The sequence below is a fragment of the Seriola aureovittata genome, chromosome 18 (genome assembly GCF_021018895.1).
Source record: "Seriola aureovittata isolate HTS-2021-v1 ecotype China chromosome 18, ASM2101889v1, whole genome shotgun sequence".
Classification (NCBI taxonomy): Eukaryota; Metazoa; Chordata; class Actinopteri; order Carangiformes; family Carangidae; genus Seriola; species Seriola aureovittata.
Genome location: NC_079381.1, coordinates 4724807 through 4742713, shown reverse-complemented (window position 1 = coordinate 4742713; position 17907 = coordinate 4724807). Strand labels below are relative to the sequence as shown.

General features: G+C 42.1%; 1 protein-coding gene across 6 annotated transcripts in view; it reads right to left on the bottom strand.

The window, feature by feature from the left end:
* Positions 1–66: 66 nt before the first annotated feature.
* tjp2a (tight junction protein 2a (zona occludens 2)) overlaps positions 67–17907 on the bottom strand; it is a 39550-nt gene continuing 21709 nt past the window's right edge. For 3 of the 6 annotated variants that reach the window (XM_056402686.1, XM_056402684.1, XM_056402682.1), the window contains 22 exons: positions 17673–17797; positions 17142–17244; positions 15370–16156; positions 14763–14866; positions 13133–13286; positions 11857–11968; positions 10458–10591; positions 10284–10368; positions 9972–10122; positions 9055–9163; positions 8540–8759; positions 8022–8209; positions 7816–7911; positions 7157–7236; positions 6863–7073; positions 5992–6092; positions 5551–5775; positions 5225–5329; positions 4229–4435; positions 3760–3837; positions 2347–2432; positions 67–2227 (listed from right to left, as the gene is read on the bottom strand). In XM_056402686.1, coding sequence (XP_056258661.1) covers positions 2071–2227; positions 2347–2432; positions 3760–3837; positions 4229–4435; positions 5225–5329; positions 5551–5775; positions 5992–6092; positions 6863–7073; positions 7157–7236; positions 7816–7911; positions 8022–8209; positions 8540–8759; positions 9055–9163; positions 9972–10122; positions 10284–10368; positions 10458–10591; positions 11857–11968; positions 13133–13286; positions 14763–14866; positions 15370–16156; positions 17142–17244; positions 17673–17797 — 3618 coding nt within the window. In that variant the 3' untranslated portion in view covers positions 67–2070. The remainder of the gene's footprint in view (positions 2228–2346; positions 2433–3759; positions 3838–4228; positions 4436–5224; positions 5330–5550; positions 5776–5991; positions 6093–6862; positions 7074–7156; positions 7237–7815; positions 7912–8021; positions 8210–8539; positions 8760–9054; positions 9164–9971; positions 10123–10283; positions 10369–10457; positions 10592–11856; positions 11969–13132; positions 13287–14762; positions 14867–15369; positions 16157–17141; positions 17245–17672; positions 17798–17907) is intronic. The other 3 variants (XM_056402687.1, XM_056402685.1, XM_056402683.1) reach the window with 1 other exon arrangement.

Genomic DNA, 17907 nt, shown 5'->3' with positions numbered 1-17907 from the left:
GAAACATTTCAGACATAACCATTACCTGTATGAAGTGGAACCAGAGATTTATAAAAAGACACAATGTAAAAAAAGAGATTTATTTATTGAATTTCCCAAGAGTCCTGTAACACTCAGGAGACAAACTAAAAAAAAAGAAAAAGAAAATCACAAACTAACAGACATTTGAAACAAACTGATCAACCAACATGATTGTCGTCACCACATCCCCAACACTCCCATGTACAAAGACTTTAATATTCAATATAAAAACATATGCAATAAAAATGTGATTGTCTCTGTTTTGCGAGCAGCAAATAAAGACAAACACAGAAACTGTCAGGAAGGTCGGCTTTATGCTGCACTGCTCCCTCTAGATCCAAACCTGCAAAGGTCTTCACACCAACGTCCTGTTCATGTTTTTAACAGTGAGATCTGTGACATTTCCGTCTGTCCCTGCTGATGTAAACACAGATGTTTTCCAAGCACCTGCACAACCTCCTTCAACTACAGGAGCGAATTGTGTTCACCAAAGACATAAGGACACGCCTTCCTTCCACATCTTGTCATTTTAACGTCATGACTGTGAAGCAGGTCTTGTAATTATGAGATCCTCTCTCAAGACATAGATGTTGCATTAATGAGATCTTTCTGTATCTCATAATTACAGCTGAACATCTTTATCATTTTGCCTCGGTGAAGGGAATACACTGCTGAACCAAACTGCCAATAACAGAAAAATAAAACAGTAGGAGGGAAATGTCCAGTTGTGTAAATCTACAACTTGTATTTTGTCAGTTTTTGCCACAAAAGTGTATTTCTGCATTAATCACCATGCACCTTTTTTTAGACAGAGCGTCAGGTTGTTTTGTTGTTTTAAGAACCCTGTGTTGTCTGTGAAGAACTGTCTTTGTTCTGAAATCAGAGCTGCAAGGCACTTGAAAATACGCTGCATTCCACCACGCACACATATCACAGTGTAGTGTATGGACAAGTAGGAATGTAGAGGCATACGATCAATCAGAGAACACTTGGCAGGAGAGTGATGAAGAGGACAGCTAACACCTACACCTAAAGTGTCTGAAACACACCAGTTACCGGAGAGGTGCTATGACATTAGCGGTGCACACAAAACCACTCGCTAATAGGACGTAAAACCAAACAGTGTGGATACTGCACAGTCTACAGTACCACAACCAATGGTCTGGGTGCAGCTAGTCTGCTCTCATGTATCACCATCACATCCTGGTAACACAGTTAGATCATCTGTTCTCCACAGATACACTTAGGGAAACACTTATTCTGAGAAAAGACTTTTCTAAACATCTGGATGAAAAAATGTTCTGTCTGCAAAAGAAAGATGGCAGCTGGAAATGCCATTTGTTCTTTCTCCATTTGTAGTTTGTTGTTATTTTCCATAAACACAACATCATGTTTATATTTTTCTTGTTTCTGCAAAACGCCAAAGTAAATATGGCATCTCCAGCTACCTGTTGGGAAGCGCCACGGTAACCCGAGTTACAAATAAAAAAAAATCTATTTTTATCTATACTTACTTATTTATTTATCTATATCTATTTATTTATTTATTGTGCTTTCACCTCGATGATGTCACAAGTGTCTGTGTGTTCTGGAGATAGATTTTCAGAACTGCAGAAAACCTACTGATGCTAAGCTCAGTCAGTTGAATATAATGGCAGCACATGAGAGGCACAAACTGAGGCTGGGTGTCAGTGTAATGGGGTCAAATAAAGACTTGCTTGTAACAAAAACATTCTCAGACACATAAAAACATTATGTGTATATATACAATATACATACATATATATATATATATATATATACACACACTGAAGCATCATGTGTGAAAAGGTCCATCAGAAAAACCAGGACAGGTGTGGATATACTTTTTGTGTGAAGTAAAACACGAGTGAGACAAGTGTCAGAAATTAGTGTGGGGAAAAGTTCAGAGTTTGTATCAAGGTAAAGCTGCATAAGCTGTTACCAAGGCGACAAGGTCTTACCGCTTGAACCGACGATGTGGGGGAATGGAGCGGTGTGCAGTGATGATGTCACGTCCTGGTGTCCGGCCTACAGCTCAGTGTCCTTGTATTTCTGGGGATTGTAGTATCCTCTCTTGGTCTGGTCGAGCAGCTGTCTGCGGTAGTCGGCCTCTTCGCTGTCGTGACCTCTCGTCTCTGAGTACGGTGGCCTGGAGGGAGTCTGGGCCTCGGGGTTGGAACTTGAACTGATCACACACAGGAACAAAGCAGTGATCCAGCAGTTTAACTTTTCCTTTCATAAGACTAATGGATAATTAAAAAAACATATTTTTCATCATGTTAGAGAGAGGAGTGACGCTCTCACCCTATTGGCTGAGGACGGTTCAGGTTGGGTTTTGGCAGCTTAATCGGGACGGCGTAGATGTCTGGATGCTTCTGGGCGATTTCCAACTGTGTGAGAAGAGAGAAGAGAAGAAGACCCAGATACATCAGAACTGATACAAAATAAAGACAAACCCACCACCAGACATCCGAACGCCACATCAGCCTTTCTCAAAGAGTAAAAAATATCATGTTTTAAATTTTGTGTTTCTCAGACTGTCTGAGTGACCACAAAGCCCACTAACAAAGAGTATATATGGTTTGTTTTAAATATTAAATCAACTCATGAAAATCCAAACATGACTTAACCTGGCTGTTTTTTTTTTTTTACTATTTCCTTTCAAATGTCACGCCGATCAATTTTGACCTAACTGTGGATGCTGCTAACAGTTAGCCTGCCCTGTTAGCAGCATCTTATCAGCTATCAGCTTATTAAGACCAGGTCAGCTCAAAGAAAATCAAATGAAACCTTCAACAAAAAGGACACAACAGGCAAGTACTAAGTTTTACTAGTTATGTAATCATCATGACTGAGACTCCTGCTGCGTTTGATGACGTCCGGCCAGTGTTTATATGTATGTGACAATTTTGATGCCACAGAAATAGCACCTCTTATTGCCCTGCAGTGTGTGAGGTGCAGGGGTTGTGTAAAATTCTGTCCCAGCTGTCATTGTTCCACGCAAGCTTGCCACAATGCTACTGAAGTACTTTCTATTGGTTTTGGGGATGTTTGGGGTGTCAGGTGGTCTGAGAGTTTTATTTTAGTGGTTCTTGGTATTTGGTCTGAAAAAGTTTGAGAAACACTGCTCGACACAGACTCCAAGAAGCTACACGTGATTTCACAGCTTTCTCTCTGCAGCGGGTTCAGTTACTGGATGCTGTTATTGTTTCTCTTCTCTGAGCTGGTCGTAAACTGACCTTTCTCTAATGTCATTTCATTCAAATGATGGGAGACGAACTCTGGAGTCCTCATTCTGTTCAAAAATATATTTGAAAGCTCAACTGAAACTTATGTAAGAATGTGTTTTTGTACATTGTGCATGTATGAATCGTCCATATGGGTATGTCAATGTGGTTTTAAAATATTTTAAGGACAAGGCTTAAAAGATTATTCCTGAATGCTCATGTGATGAGCGTGAATGTACATAAATGAAAATGTAGATATTTAAATGACTTGCGACTGTCTCTACTAATCTGACGTTTGTTCTGAGTCCAGTCGACAAGAAGGATCAGGACAGAGCTACCAGTCAGTCTGAGTGACAACCTCCACCTCGTCCGCTGCTTCAGGCTGAAAACATTTAGCTGTGAGCACACACGCCGTCTGAAGCAGGTTTCACTTTCATCTGTCAACTTGTACTGAAATAATAACAGTAATAATAACAACAACAACACTGACTCGAGCGTTCTCCGCCTCCTGCAGCTCCAGCATCCTCTGAGCTCGAGCCAGGTGGTCCATCTTCTCAAACGCTTGAATCTGGGGGAAAACAAATGAATGTTAACTCATGTTCTATTTTCCTTGATATTTTAAGAGATACCATACACCCACATGGCACAATTCACCAGGAAGTGACTGTCAAATGAAACGAGAGAGTGATAATGACATGAAGATCATAGGACACTGTTACGATGGATGATGAGTGATTATGGGATTTGAAATGAGGACTCAGAACATCCAAGACGACATGTTCAGTTACCTGGTCACCCATTTTCTATTTCATATTAGAAGCAATGAAAGTCAGAAGGGAAGAAAATTAAAATAAAATGATTAAATAACTGAGTCACAGACTCTAAATGCTGCCAGAGCCAGAAAAATGTCAAAATATTGAGATTTAGTGGGAGAGAAAGATGAAAAGAATGAGTCTAACTTTGCCCAGGAAGGATTTCTTGGCCGGGTCCTCCTCCTCCTTCGCTGGGCTCGGCTCCTCTGTGGGATGGTTCAGGCGGGGGATGCTGGGCTTCAGGGCCACAGGAGGGGGAAGCGGCTTGTTTCCGCCCGCTGCGTCGCTGCTGATGGTGCTGCTGGAGTGTGAGTCATAGCTCCGTGATGAGTCAGTCCGAGTCTGAGTCCGCACCTGTCAGAGGAGAGGAGCAGTCAGGATATTATGGTCCATCTGAAACCTTTATTTGGCCTCAGCATCATGTTCTTTCAAATTAAAACACGTCCTCAGACCAGCCAGCTGCTGCTTCAGCGTTCATACCTTAATACTCCAGTCCAGACATTCAAACTGACAACCTTACAGCCACGTCCACCACCACACAGGAAAAGTGAAGTGCAACAGGAGGTAAAAATATCCTCACTAGTCCACAGCAAGAACTTCTGCTGGATATTTTCAGATTGTGGCAAAGACTGCATTTTTTCCAGCTCAGGTTCTACTTTTTTTTTCTTTTTTTTTTTTGTACCAACTAAAGTTTGTCTATAGCACATTTGAAAACTGTTGAGTACAGTAAACTAGTGCTAAATACTTGCTCAGAGTTCATGATTTAAACCCCAAATTTGCCAGTTTTAGAAAATGTTGTTGACACAAAGTTCTTGTATTTGATTTCAGACAATGTTTACCATCTGCAACAAATTTTTGTTAAATGAAAAATGGGGTTTTGTATATTCCTTAAAATAAGGAACTGAAAAAAGCATAATTTTGGTACAAAAACTCCAGTACTGTATCAGCAAAGTAAAAAAAAGAACTCAACAACAGAAGGGACGTTCTCTGCAAGTTTATTTCTGCATTTCACAACTCCATACTTTGTGGAGAAAAAGTTCCCTCTCTGAATTTGACACATTTTGGTTTTATTCATCACAGACGAGTGTAGATAGACTGATGTGATGAAGAGTTTTTGAAGAGGAAGGAGGGGGAGATTCTCACCTTTGGGGGTTCGGGGACAAAAGAAGGGGGAGGGCTGGGCTCTCTGTTCAGCACCTCTCTGCTCCCTGACCTCCTCATACGAGTCCGGGGTTCAGGGTGAAGCTTCTACACACACAGACACACAGAGACACACACAGACACACATACACACATATACACATATACACATATACACAGACACAGACACACATACAAACATACACACAAACAGAGGCTGTCAGGGTCAGATTATGCACACACACAAGTTTGGAACCAACAATGAGTGAATGGTGAGAATCTCCTGCTGTGTCTACACTGTATCAACATGCATCAGTGGACAGTCCCACCTCGTCCGGCAGCACCGGCTCTGATGATCGACTGATCGCCGACACAGGTTGGGGCTCGTCCAGCGGCTCGTCCAGCTCATTGTCAGTATAAGCCCCGCCCTCATCAGCCGTGTCTTCGTAGTCGCTGGTCAGACGGCTGTCCATGCTCAGGTAGTCAGCGCTCATTGCTGACAGGTAGGACATGCGGTCGTCATGGAGATCCAGGTCCTCCTCTGAACCATCCAGCTGAGGAGGGGAAGTGACAGACAGAGAGAGAAGACTGTAAGAATCTACTCACACAAATGAACCTGACTGACCTCACAGCTACGTTCATGAAATCACTGTCTAATCTTAGAGTCTGGTAAACTTATTTGAGAAACTGCCTGTTAGGCAGCAAATGAATCTCCAAAATCCAGAACAGTGGATCAGTAGAGTGTCAGTCACACAGATAATAAGACTCACCTTGCCCTCACACACCCACACAGCTCTGTCCTGCTGCTCCTGAATAGAATCTTTCACGCTGCCGTACCACGCATCATTGGCCGAGTTCAGATCGATGGCGGCTGAACACGCAAAAACAAAACAAAACGAAACATAAAAGTTAGGTCAAGTCGACATTGTTGACTCATCAACAATATATCATTTAAGATGGATTTATGTTTTATTCTTCAGCTGATCAGTTGATCCAACATCCTGTGGGTCTTTCATGATGTCATTGTTCATTTATGCTGATAAAACCTAATTCTGTCATGTTTGTTTCAAGGATGAATGTCTGTTTACAGTCACTAGGGAGAAAGTGGTTTCTTCTGTTTTCTTTAGACCATGATTTGCTAAACCTGACATCGCTTCATATACATTTACAATCTATTTTTGATGTTGTCATCATGATTGTCCAATGTAATATTACTATGTTTGTCTATTCTGTACACACAACGTCCATGCATGTCTGCCACATTTAGGGTTTTTTTTGTTTTTCTTTATCCTCATTGAGGATCTAATGGCAGAGGGTGTTGTATGCTGCACAGACTGTAAATTCCCTTGAGGAAAATAACTCAAATTGACTTGACTTCCTAGTGGAAATGTACATTATACACCTTATCTGTAAAAGTATAAAAGAAAAACGTGTCCCAACATACACTCGTATGTTTGTTTACATGCAGAAGAATTCCAGTTCATCAGTGTGTGAATCTTAAGTCACTACAGGCCGGATCTAATAATTTTACAATCTTGATTTACCTCTACTAGCACCTTAGTAATTTTGTTTTGAAAGATGCGACATATATAAAATTATGATTGTTGTTACAGCTGCGGAGTAGCAGAGAGTGAAACCTACCTGTGAAAAGGTGAGAGCAGGTCTTCCTCAGCTTGACGGACTGCTCATACAGTTTGCGAGCGCTGCGGCTGGATCCGGGCAGGAGCCGGTTCCTCATGGTCTTGACGCCTTGCTTGCTGTCGGGGTTCAGGAAGATGACGATGGGATACCACTGGGTGTAGTTCAACGTGTCCACAGCTTTGGGAGTCACGTCCAGGAGAGCGTGGCGGTCCTGAGGAAACAGGGTGGGTGGTTAAATGTCGGATGGCGGACCATTACTTTCATGAGGCTACGTCTTCTTCTCCCATAACATACCTGTTCAATGATTTGTCGAATGGTGTTAAGTCTCACCACTCCGGAGGATTTCTCACTTCCTGCATCCTTTGGCTCCGTTTCTGAAAGAGGAAAGAAATTAGTACACGCGCAACAGTCTGTTTTTATTGTCAACAATTCAGAGACCCTTTTAAAATCCATTTAAACACTCAGTTTCAGATTGTATCAGGACTCAACTTGAACCAACAGTGATCACAGCATTGCTGTTAGCCAATTGTCTGATTTTACTTGCCAAGGTTCATCTGCCAAATGGCATGTGGACCTTTTTTTGCACATGCTGACGGGTTGTGTTTGCTGCTATTCCAGAGTAACAGCTTTAATCAAATGTCTCCAGCCACTTTAATGTACCTCTAGTGGGTTTCTTTTTTTCCCCCTTCTATCTAGTGAATTTTGTTTTTATAAATAATGATTACTTGGTGACCAACTACGTTTTGGCTTTAGTTTAGTTTTCCTTACATCTCTTTCTATAACATTGTTCATGTCTTTGTACTTCTCTTTATAAACATGTCCTGTCACTTCCGATGTTATATTTCACACAACAATGGAACTTGTTATGCAACTTTTTTGACACGTTTGTGTTGTAGAAAAAAAAAAAAGAAATTAAACATTTGCAATGAAGTGATGATGACGTCAGCACTTACTGGCGACGACAAACTCGTTAGGCATGTCATTGGCCAGTTTTTCATTTACTGCATCAGAAATGGGCCCAAATATCACCACAGGCCTCCTGAATCCAGCTGGAGAAAACATTAAGCAGAACACAGACTCAGTCACGGACATCCCGGGAAAACACAACATAGCAACAATAACTGCAGCGTGACCAATGGATAACTTTTCTTTTGGGTACCTTCACGTAAGACCACTCTCTCGTAGGCAGGGAATCGTGTGGTGACCGGAGCAGTACTCAGGTCCTCTCTGCTCTTGCGGAGATCTTTCTTCTTCGCTGCTCTTTGACCCCTGAGCCTCCAGAAGTCTCCCCTGTCGTTGCCCGACGCAGCCCGAGCAGCATTCTGGACGTTGGACATCTGCTCTGCTCTGTGAGATCAAATAAAAAGGAACTTCAGACACTCTCAGGCCATATTGACACATATGTCATAATCATGTCTAAATTGAAGGTGCATGGTTTGACTGTTAATGATGCAGGGCCTTGGCATTTAATTGTATTGTTGATCAGATGATAATTTGTAGCGACAAACTGCTACCAGGTAAGTGAATGAAGCATGGAGAATCTGAAATACACTAACACTACAGGGCTGAGGAATAGATTTCACATGTTAAAGATTTTTTCATTTTTCCTCAGCCATCTCTCATTTGATTTATTAGTAAGAAAACTTCCTATTTTAACACACACACACACACACACACCTGCTCTTGTTGGGGATGATTCCTTTCTCTAGCAGCTGGTTGTCTTTGTCAGTGCGGATTGCCAGCCAGTTGCCCAGCTTGCCATCATAAAGCGTGTCCGTCACTTTGAAGATCTCTCCTCTAGAGAAAGGAAGACTCTGTGGAGCCTCCTTCTCGTACTCAAAGTGAGTCCTGATGAAGAAAGAGTCGCCTCTGCCAGATGCTAAAATGTCCTTGTACACTGAGAGAGAAAGCAAATGACAAACGTTTTTATCATTCTGGGCCACAAGGAAAAATCTTTGTACTAAAGACCATGAAGCTAAACTAAAAACTAAAACTAAATAAAAATAACTGACTTTTTTTTAAGTTAAGTCTTTACACAGGTGTTTGTTACCTTTAATGTGCGGCTGAAATACTTTAGCACAGCAGAAGTTTTACTGTATTTGTTTTGAGTTTGTTTTTAAGCATTTTGTCATTAACAGCAATAAGTATTTGTATTGGTTTTACTAGCAGCCATTATCTATAAAGTAAAGTACCTTCAGGTTTACTCTGAGCGAGAATGGTTACATCCTCTCCCTTGGGCATCTCCAGGAGGTAGAGAACAGCATCCTCACGCACCATGCCTCTGAAGTCCATGTTGTTCACCTGAATCAGACAAAACAGACAAGAAATACCATTAGAAACAGTGCTACAGCAGAGAACAGACTATTATATGATTACATGAAATATTATCACATGACTAGAAGGTTAAATAGGATGTTTTCACACAAAGACATCAGACACCAAGTCACAGGCACTACAGTCATCCACTATCAATCCTAATAAACCAAACATGACAATTAATCACTTTAGAAGAAACAGCAGGTACTAATCCTGCCTTTGATTTACATTTACAACATGGATTGTGCCTTGAATTGTTTTGTTTTTACACTATTTAAATACATTCCTCTTCATCATACGTCTTCTGTCACAATGTTTCGTTTATTGTAATCTTTAAGGAATAAGGATGGCAAATTTCTGTATTTTGATTATTGTCAAAATATCCAACTGAAAAATAATAAACAATGAATGCATCCTAATAACAAGTATTGTGCAACCTGATTTAGCTTATTCCACTGTGTCAGAGAGCATCACTGTCCCAACCCTATTAAAAACATCAGTGAACCACACTGTTACACTGGGTGACATTTTTCTTCATCATGAAAAGTAGGAGCACTGTTTTTATGTAGAAGCAGCTCCACAGACTAATAACGATAGCGACTTTCACAGTTTCTGGAAAGGAGCTCAAGGAGTATAGAAAATCACCAGTCTCATTCTTTAACCATCAGTACCATAGTACACACTGTTCAGAGCCCAATCTGGATCCTGATTAACACCATTCTGCATCTTACGCTATTGAATCATCTGAACATTTTATCTACAGGTTTTGAATGTGGGATATAAGAAGCCTTACCTTCATGATCTGGTCTCCTGTGCGGAGACCCTCCTGCTCAGCCGCGCTGTCCTCCTGAACGCCGGCGATGAAGATGCCAACATCATTTCCTCCCGCCAGCCTCAGACCCACGCTGTCCCCTTTCTGGAAGCGCACCTTCACTGTATTTGGGCTAAACGTGCCAGCAAAATTTCATCATGCAAAATCACAAAAAAAAGATGGAAAGGAAAAAAAAGACATTAATATACAATTCTGAAGGATTAAGAGCCCAGAGCAAACTGAGAAAATCAGTGTTGTGACAGAGTTATCCTGAATAACTTGTGAGATACTGACCCATACACTTCCTGGTCCTCTATGCTTGGCTTTACTGGCACTCTGGGAGGAGCATGAACCTTTGGGGCTGCAGTGACGGCTGGTACTACAGAACCAGAAACCAACATGTTAATGATTCAAATCAACTGGTGCATTATTAAAGCTTTATACATTCAAAGGGAGAAACATGTTCACCTGGCGGTGTTTCCGGTCGTGGATCCTCCCTCTCTGTCTGCAGAGGGGGTGTGTCTTCCACGGTTCTGTCAGGAACTCTGAATGGTGTTGGCATGGCACCCATTTTTGCCAGCCTGTTGGGTGGCTCCTCTCTGCTAAGATCACAAATACAAGAATCAGAATATGTCTAATTACCAGCTGTTACAGCGTGGCTGGTATTGTTTTCACCCTGTGTGTGTGTGTGTGTGTGTGTGTGTCGGCTTGTTTTTATACCCTAATGGGGACTTCAACCTGAATACACACTCATCCATGGGGACTTGAGTGACTTAGAGGACAAAAATGAATTTGGTTTTAGCGTTAGAATTAGGTTTTTGTTGTGCCAGGGTAACGGCCTGGGGTACGGCAATTAGTTGTGATGGTTAAGGTTTGGGGAAGGAGCTAGAAAATGCATTATGTGTGTGATGAGTGTTCCCCACAGGGGAAGAGAAACAAGTTTGTTTGCATGTGTGTTTGTGTGTGTGTGTTGACATGTCTTTCTATGGTTGTGAGGACATTTTGGCCGGTCCTCTCAACTTCAAAGGGCTTTGTGAAAGTTAAGACTTGGTTTTAATATTCAGGTTAGACAGACGAAAGTCAGACAAGATTGTGTGTGTGTGTGTGTGTGTGTGTGTGTGTCATCATGGAAAAATTTGGTCCTAGAGACACCTACTGTAGCAGGAACTACCAGAGGCACTTTGAGTATTGTGGCATGCGTTTATATGCGTGTTTGTCACAACCAAGATACAGTCATGAAACTTTAACGGTGTGCAGTTGACATCAAAATGAAGGCTGAGTTCAGAGATGGGTGTGGTCTGACTCATGAGTACTGAATACTCTACTATAATACTGTGTAATTATGTAGTCATGGCTGGAGTGACCCCATTACAAGATGGTCTCTAATGGGACATCCTGGAGACAGATGTCAGCATCAACGCCCATGACCACAAACCCCAGCCCCAATCAATGCAGAGAAATTCCTCCTCATATTTAGATCCAAGTTTAGAAAAAAAGCACAATTATCACCACTGGAATTCTTTTGATTTAATATGATGGATTGACTGAGCTTCATGAAGCATAAATCAACATAATCCTGCATTATCCTGATTTTTTCTGCTGTATTTAACAACAAGCAGATAATACAATCACAGGGGATCTCTCACTGAAGCTGGGCTCCGTTCTTTTGTGGCTTTCATCACAATCTAAAGATAATGTTGAGGCTTAAGCAAAACAAATTCAACATACTATGAGCTTTAATTTATGAAATTACTTCAAAAAGGAAATTTCACAAAGACACTGATTTAACCTTTTCTACATTTCTATAGCTCCTGAACACAACCATGTCCTAACTCTTAAGGGGACGGAAAATTTAACGGAAACTTACCTGGGCTTCTCTCTAAGCCTCTCATTGGAGGAGTGGGAGGACAGGTCAGAGTGGTGGCCCCGCCTGTCATCCTGTGGCGAGTAGGAGCGGTAGGACTCGATCTCTGAGATATCTACAACACAACAACAAATATATTGTAACCAACAAAAGACTGAAGTGTCTGCGGGGGTCTTTTGTTTTTGTTACATCTTCTGGTTCTGGTAATAAAAACTAAACATCCGGAAGAGTAAAACACCTATATTCTGTTTGATGCACCTGCATTTTTAAATGACTTTATGTGGCTTTTACGTGATTCAAATTGGCCTCAGGTCATGAAAGCAGAAAAACACACGAAGGTCAGATCACTACTCATATCTGATGGTGCTGGTAATTATATTCACTACCGGATTCTTGATCATTTACAAGGAACACTGAAGCTCAACAAGATGATTAACTGTGACATTTAGGGAAAAAAGGAAAAGTTGCATTTCTGTGCACAAAAGGAGTGATAAAGCACTGCAATATCATTACAGAGATAAATTAAGTGGAAGCACTTGAGGTGATTTCTGACAGAGCTGGAAATCGTCATTCACACACACAGTCAGACCCAGAGATCTTCACAGAGACGGATCCTGGACGGCAGAAACCAGACGGCTGCTGCGGTGCAAACCTTAACATAATGAAATTCTGTCATATCCAATAGCAGGATTATGATGGGGGATTAGATCACCCTGCCAAAGGCGAGTGGGCACTTTCACACATGCAGACACACAAACACACATGCACATGCACACAGTGTGAGTCCAAAAACCAGACAAAGTGGGTCACAAGTCTTCCGGCTATTACCCCCTCCCTGCAAACATTTGGTCAGTGAACAATCCACTCACACCACTTATCTAGATTGGTTCCAACCAATCGCAGCACACCATGTAGTCATGTGACATTAAAAACAGGTATAAAAGAGTGAGTGATCATGGCGATGGAGGGAGAGGAAAGATGATTGTTCGGTGAATCTCTGGTTAGCTCTGCTTTTTCCTGCTGTATAAAATATTTGTACAATTAATTAATGTTTAAATAAAACTAAAAACTGATGAGTGAGTAAAACCTTTATTTTTATGAAGGGAAAACAGATTTGATGGACAAATACAGCAACAACAGCAACATCAATAACATTTCCACAGTTGATTCATATGAAGTTCATATGCAGTGGGTGTGTATATGTGGATGATGGCCACTCGCCAGGTTTGCCTTTACACTGGATAGGACCTGCTGCTTTTCATTTTCGATTGTCTCTCACCATCGAGCTCCGAGTCACTGTCGACCATCGGGGGGACTCGGATCAGCACCTGCTGTTTGTCTCTCTGCACCACCAGCTGCAGCTTCCCGCGAGACTTCTCAATCAGCTTCCCCGCGTCACTGAGAGACAGATTTTCTGTCACCGTACCATTTATCTGACAGAGAGACAGAGGAGACGGTCAGATGACTATCAAAGGAACAGTACGAGTCCTAAGAAGTACAAATAGTTTTGTTATAGAGAGGGATCATGACAGAGGTATATGACTAGGGTTGAGCTGATGGATGATGATCTCGGTGATCAACGATCATCAGAGTGATCACAGAGAGCTTATGCCTGTGCTAACAACCATATGATATTATCAATATTTGTAGTATCAAATTAATATTAACTTTGGTCATTCATAGTTCGATGGCAGCATCCTCCCACATAAGAGTCTTGCAACACTGACACGCACACACAGACACTCCAACCAGCTGACTGTCATTAATATGCCGTTTGTTGTGTGTAGGTGCGGTGCTATGATAAACATGGAGGAGATGGATACAAAGACAGACAGAGCACATGACATATGTCATGTCCTAACAGGGACGTGAGGGTATTCGAGAAAGAACGAGCGTAATGAACAAAACTCAGACTCTCTTGCTTGCTCTTTCTCTTTTGGTCACTCACTAATAGGGTAACGTAACCTCCCTCTCCCTGATCATATTGCCTATCGGTTATTTCACAGGGTCCTGATAGGACGGTCCGACTATGGATAAGATTACGCGACCCTAAATATGACACTTCCATAAATCACTAAATATACAGGCAAATCTCTGATCCCTTCGCCAAGCTGGAGTTTACACCCATGTCTGTCCAGACTCATATATTATATGTATTAATGGAATCTAATAAAAAGGTATTTTATCATAAATGACGTATGAATTCCTGAGGTATTGGCAAAACACGTGTTTTGTGAGGTCACAGAGACCTGCACACCACACCTTTACCACAACATCCATCCTTATGTTGCAGGGGGCTGGAGCCAATCCCAGCTGACATTGGCTGAAGGAGGGGTTAACCCAGGACAGGTCGCCAGTCACGCTCACATTCACACCTATGGGCACTTTGGAGTCGCAAATTAAGCTAACGTGCATGTCTTTGAGGAGGAAGGCGGAGTACCTGGAGAGAACCCATGTAGACAACATGCAAACTGCACACAGAAAGGCCCAGACCCGGGATGTGAGCCCAGAACCTACTTGCTGTGAGGCGACAGTGCAAATCAGGTAATTTCTTGAGTGTTTGTGACACGTAATGAAATTCCCGGGCGCGTATATCGCGTTCACAAGAAGGACAGACGGATAGTCGAATACCTGTAACTAAAGCTGTCGCTGCCGGAGGCATTCAAACATTAGTTGTAGTTTTAGTCCAGCCACAGGGGCAGGGGAGAATTCATTGAGAATTATTTTGATAATGGAACGAGTCATTTATCAGGAAGCTTTATTCTATTTTACATCAGTGTAAATTGAATATCTCTGAGCTTTGGACAACTGGTCAAACAACATAAGCTTCTTGGAAACATCCTTTTGGCCCCTGGAACCTTGTTATGGGCATGTTTCACTATTCTGCAAAGGAAACACATTGAAAATACCTTCAGTATAATGTCCCCTTCCTGCAGGTTCCCATCTCTGCTGGCAAGTCCTGTGCTGGTCATCTCCTTGATGAAGAGCTGACTGCCCAGACGAAGGCCGTACTCTGGGAAAGATGGAAAGAAAAAACAAAACAAAGCATAATATCAACACACAGGCTATACAACCTACATTTGTTAAACCTGACTCTACTCTGATGAGTTTATGGTTAAAACGGAGTCTTACTTCCACATTCTTGATGTATTTTACAAAACATTTTGAACCCGGGCCGCTGTGGCAAGGACTCAACCTTGACACAAGGTATGTGTGTTTAACCAGGGAGCTGCTTTTGAATATATACAATCTTGGTAGTTCAAGACTTAACTCATTGTCTCTTGAAAAGAGTTAATTACTTTTTTTGTGGTCTTTCTGGTTTCAAAATGGTCGTTGCCAGATAGGGTTGTCAAAGTACTTGAAGTGATGGTTTTAGACTGATTTCTTTATGTTCTCACATACTCTTCAACACTTTGTTTGCTCCACTTGTTAAATGCGTTTTGGTACCAAAAGTCTAATTTCAAATTTTAGCCATCACCTCCATAACATCAGCAACAAGGTTTGTTTGTTTCTCACCTTCGTTGGGCCGGTTCTTCAGCAGCAGCACATTCATTGGTTTGTCCAGCGGATCCAGGTCCCGGACGGGGCGGGGCAGAGGGATGGGCATGGCGGCAGGTGATGGTGAGCGGTCCAGGCGATCCCTGCTCCCACTCCGCTTCACCGGCTCATCATATTTCTTCGGGTCACTGGGGATGCGTTCCCGCCCTCGTTCAAAGCTGTTGTCACGCCCGTGGCCTCGTCCTGGGCTGTGGCTGTCACGCCTGTAGCGTAGGTCAGGGCTGGTGCGGTCCAGCATTCGTTCACTGCGGTAGCGTCTGTCTGGGCTGTACTCGCGATCAAGGGCTCGCTCACTGCGGTAGCGGCGATCTGGGCTATGCTCCCGGTCTAATGCACGCTCACTGCGATACCTTCTGTCCGGGCTGTAGTCACGGTCAAGGGTGTGGTCGCTCTTGTAGCGGCGATCCGGGCTGCGCTCTCTGTCCAAAGTGCGACCTCTGCTGCCGTCTCTCCTGTACTGCCGGTCTGGGCTGAGGTCTCTCTCCATGCTCCTGCCGCGTTCCCGCCGGTCGTAGTCCCTGTCATAGTCACGCTCACGTGTTTGGTAGCCCGAATCCATGTAGCCTCCGCCTCGCTCCCTTTCCAGACTATGATCCCGCCCGCCGCCACTCCGAGCACTGTACACACTGCGGCGGTCCTGCTCGTAGTTGTAGTCATCATTGTAGTCGTTGTTGAAGACTCTGTCATCAGGTGACGGGGGACGGTTCATCAGATTGACCGGAACCTTCCTGGGTCTCTTCACTGTCTGCAGGTAAACAGAGACAAAGAATATTTTCATTAAAACAAAAAGGTCAGAGGTCACTGTGACTAACATATTCATACAGCTTATTTATATGTTTTGAGTATATATTGTATTTGTAACATATTGTTATGTTTGTAGGAAGTAGTACTAAGAAGAAAGACAATTTTCCATCCAACTGTAGCAAAACTTTCAACCTAGTTTCAAAAACATTGTCAAAAGAAAATGCAAATTAATGAGTGTTTAATTGCTTCATCAGGATTAGTAGCAGGCTGTGCTATTTCTCAAGTCAGGTGCCATTAACCCAGTTATACCGGATGCTGTGCAGCGCAACATTGAGTCTCCTGCTGGCTGCTGCGTAGCGCAGCATTGTTGATTCCTCGTCATTTTCATGACGCATGCAGCATATAAATATGTTAAATATGTATAAATATGTCATGAAAATGACGAGGAATCAACAATGCTGCGCTACGCAGCAGCCAGCAGGAGACTCAATGTTGCGCTGCGCAGCATCCGGTATGAATGGGTTAAACCACCAAAGAAGAAGACAGCACAATGAAATTGCGTGATTTATGGGGCACCAGTCAAACCTCAAACAAATAATAATGACGTGAAAACATTTGTTTGTGTGAGACAGAGTCTCTGCATCACCCCACACTGATCTGATGTTTCAGTCTGCTGCCATTTTTCATCTCTTTAGTGGACGTTTAAGTCATACGCTTCATGATTTATTCGTTAAGTCTCACTTTGACACAAAATACTTTTATTCTTCCACCTCAGCCAAGAGTAAACATTTTTTCTGTGATGATTTTATTTTTTTCTAATTCCTTGTGTTTCCACTCAGGATTTTAATGTCCAATTGGAGAATGTGCTTAAAACAAGTGAATATAAACGCAACTTCAAGATCACATGGTATGCAACTTTAATAAGCATTCCTTTAAGTATCAAAATAAAATTAACTTTCAAACAACAAATCAACAGCTTTACTTACAATTTTTGCCACTTTGCCACACTTCCTGAGGGTCTGGACAGCAAAGGAGTGGATGGCCCCCTCCATGGGGATGGCGTTCACCTGCACCACTCGGTCATTCTCACTAAACACAAACACACACTCATGTGACTAGACCCAGAAAGTCATATTTGGAATGACCGTTAAAAGACCTAAAATAAAAGACATATTTTTTTATAAATTTTTATATTATTTTATGAACCATAAAATTATGCTGGACAGCTTTGAAGTTTTTATTAATTTACTAAAAATAATCTGTATTTTTTTTATACATTTACAGGGGCTTTATTAATAAAGTAAATAAGTGAATAAAATGCTATACTTACTGACTGATTTAATGAGTCATGGGTTTGTTTTGGACAACTTTCTAAAGGGGTTAGTGTAACCATCATGGATTATATAATTTCATATGGCATTATATCATAAAATAGTGAGCTCCAGATGGGAATTAAATGGTTAAATACGTTCACTTTCCACAAAAATCTACATTATTAAATCAACAACAGTACGTACAATAACAAGCCATCAGCAGGTCCGCCCTGCAGGACATCAGACACCACGATGGACGTCTCGCCACTTTCATCGTTCGGGTTGTCCCGCCCCCCTGACACTGCGATACCAAAGCCCATCTTTGGATCCTGAGAGCAAAGAGAGAAAACATATAAATCATGTTGAGCCTATTCTGTGTGTGTGTGTGTGTGTGTGTGTGTGTGTGTGTGTGTGTGTGTGTGTGTGTGTGTGTGTGTGA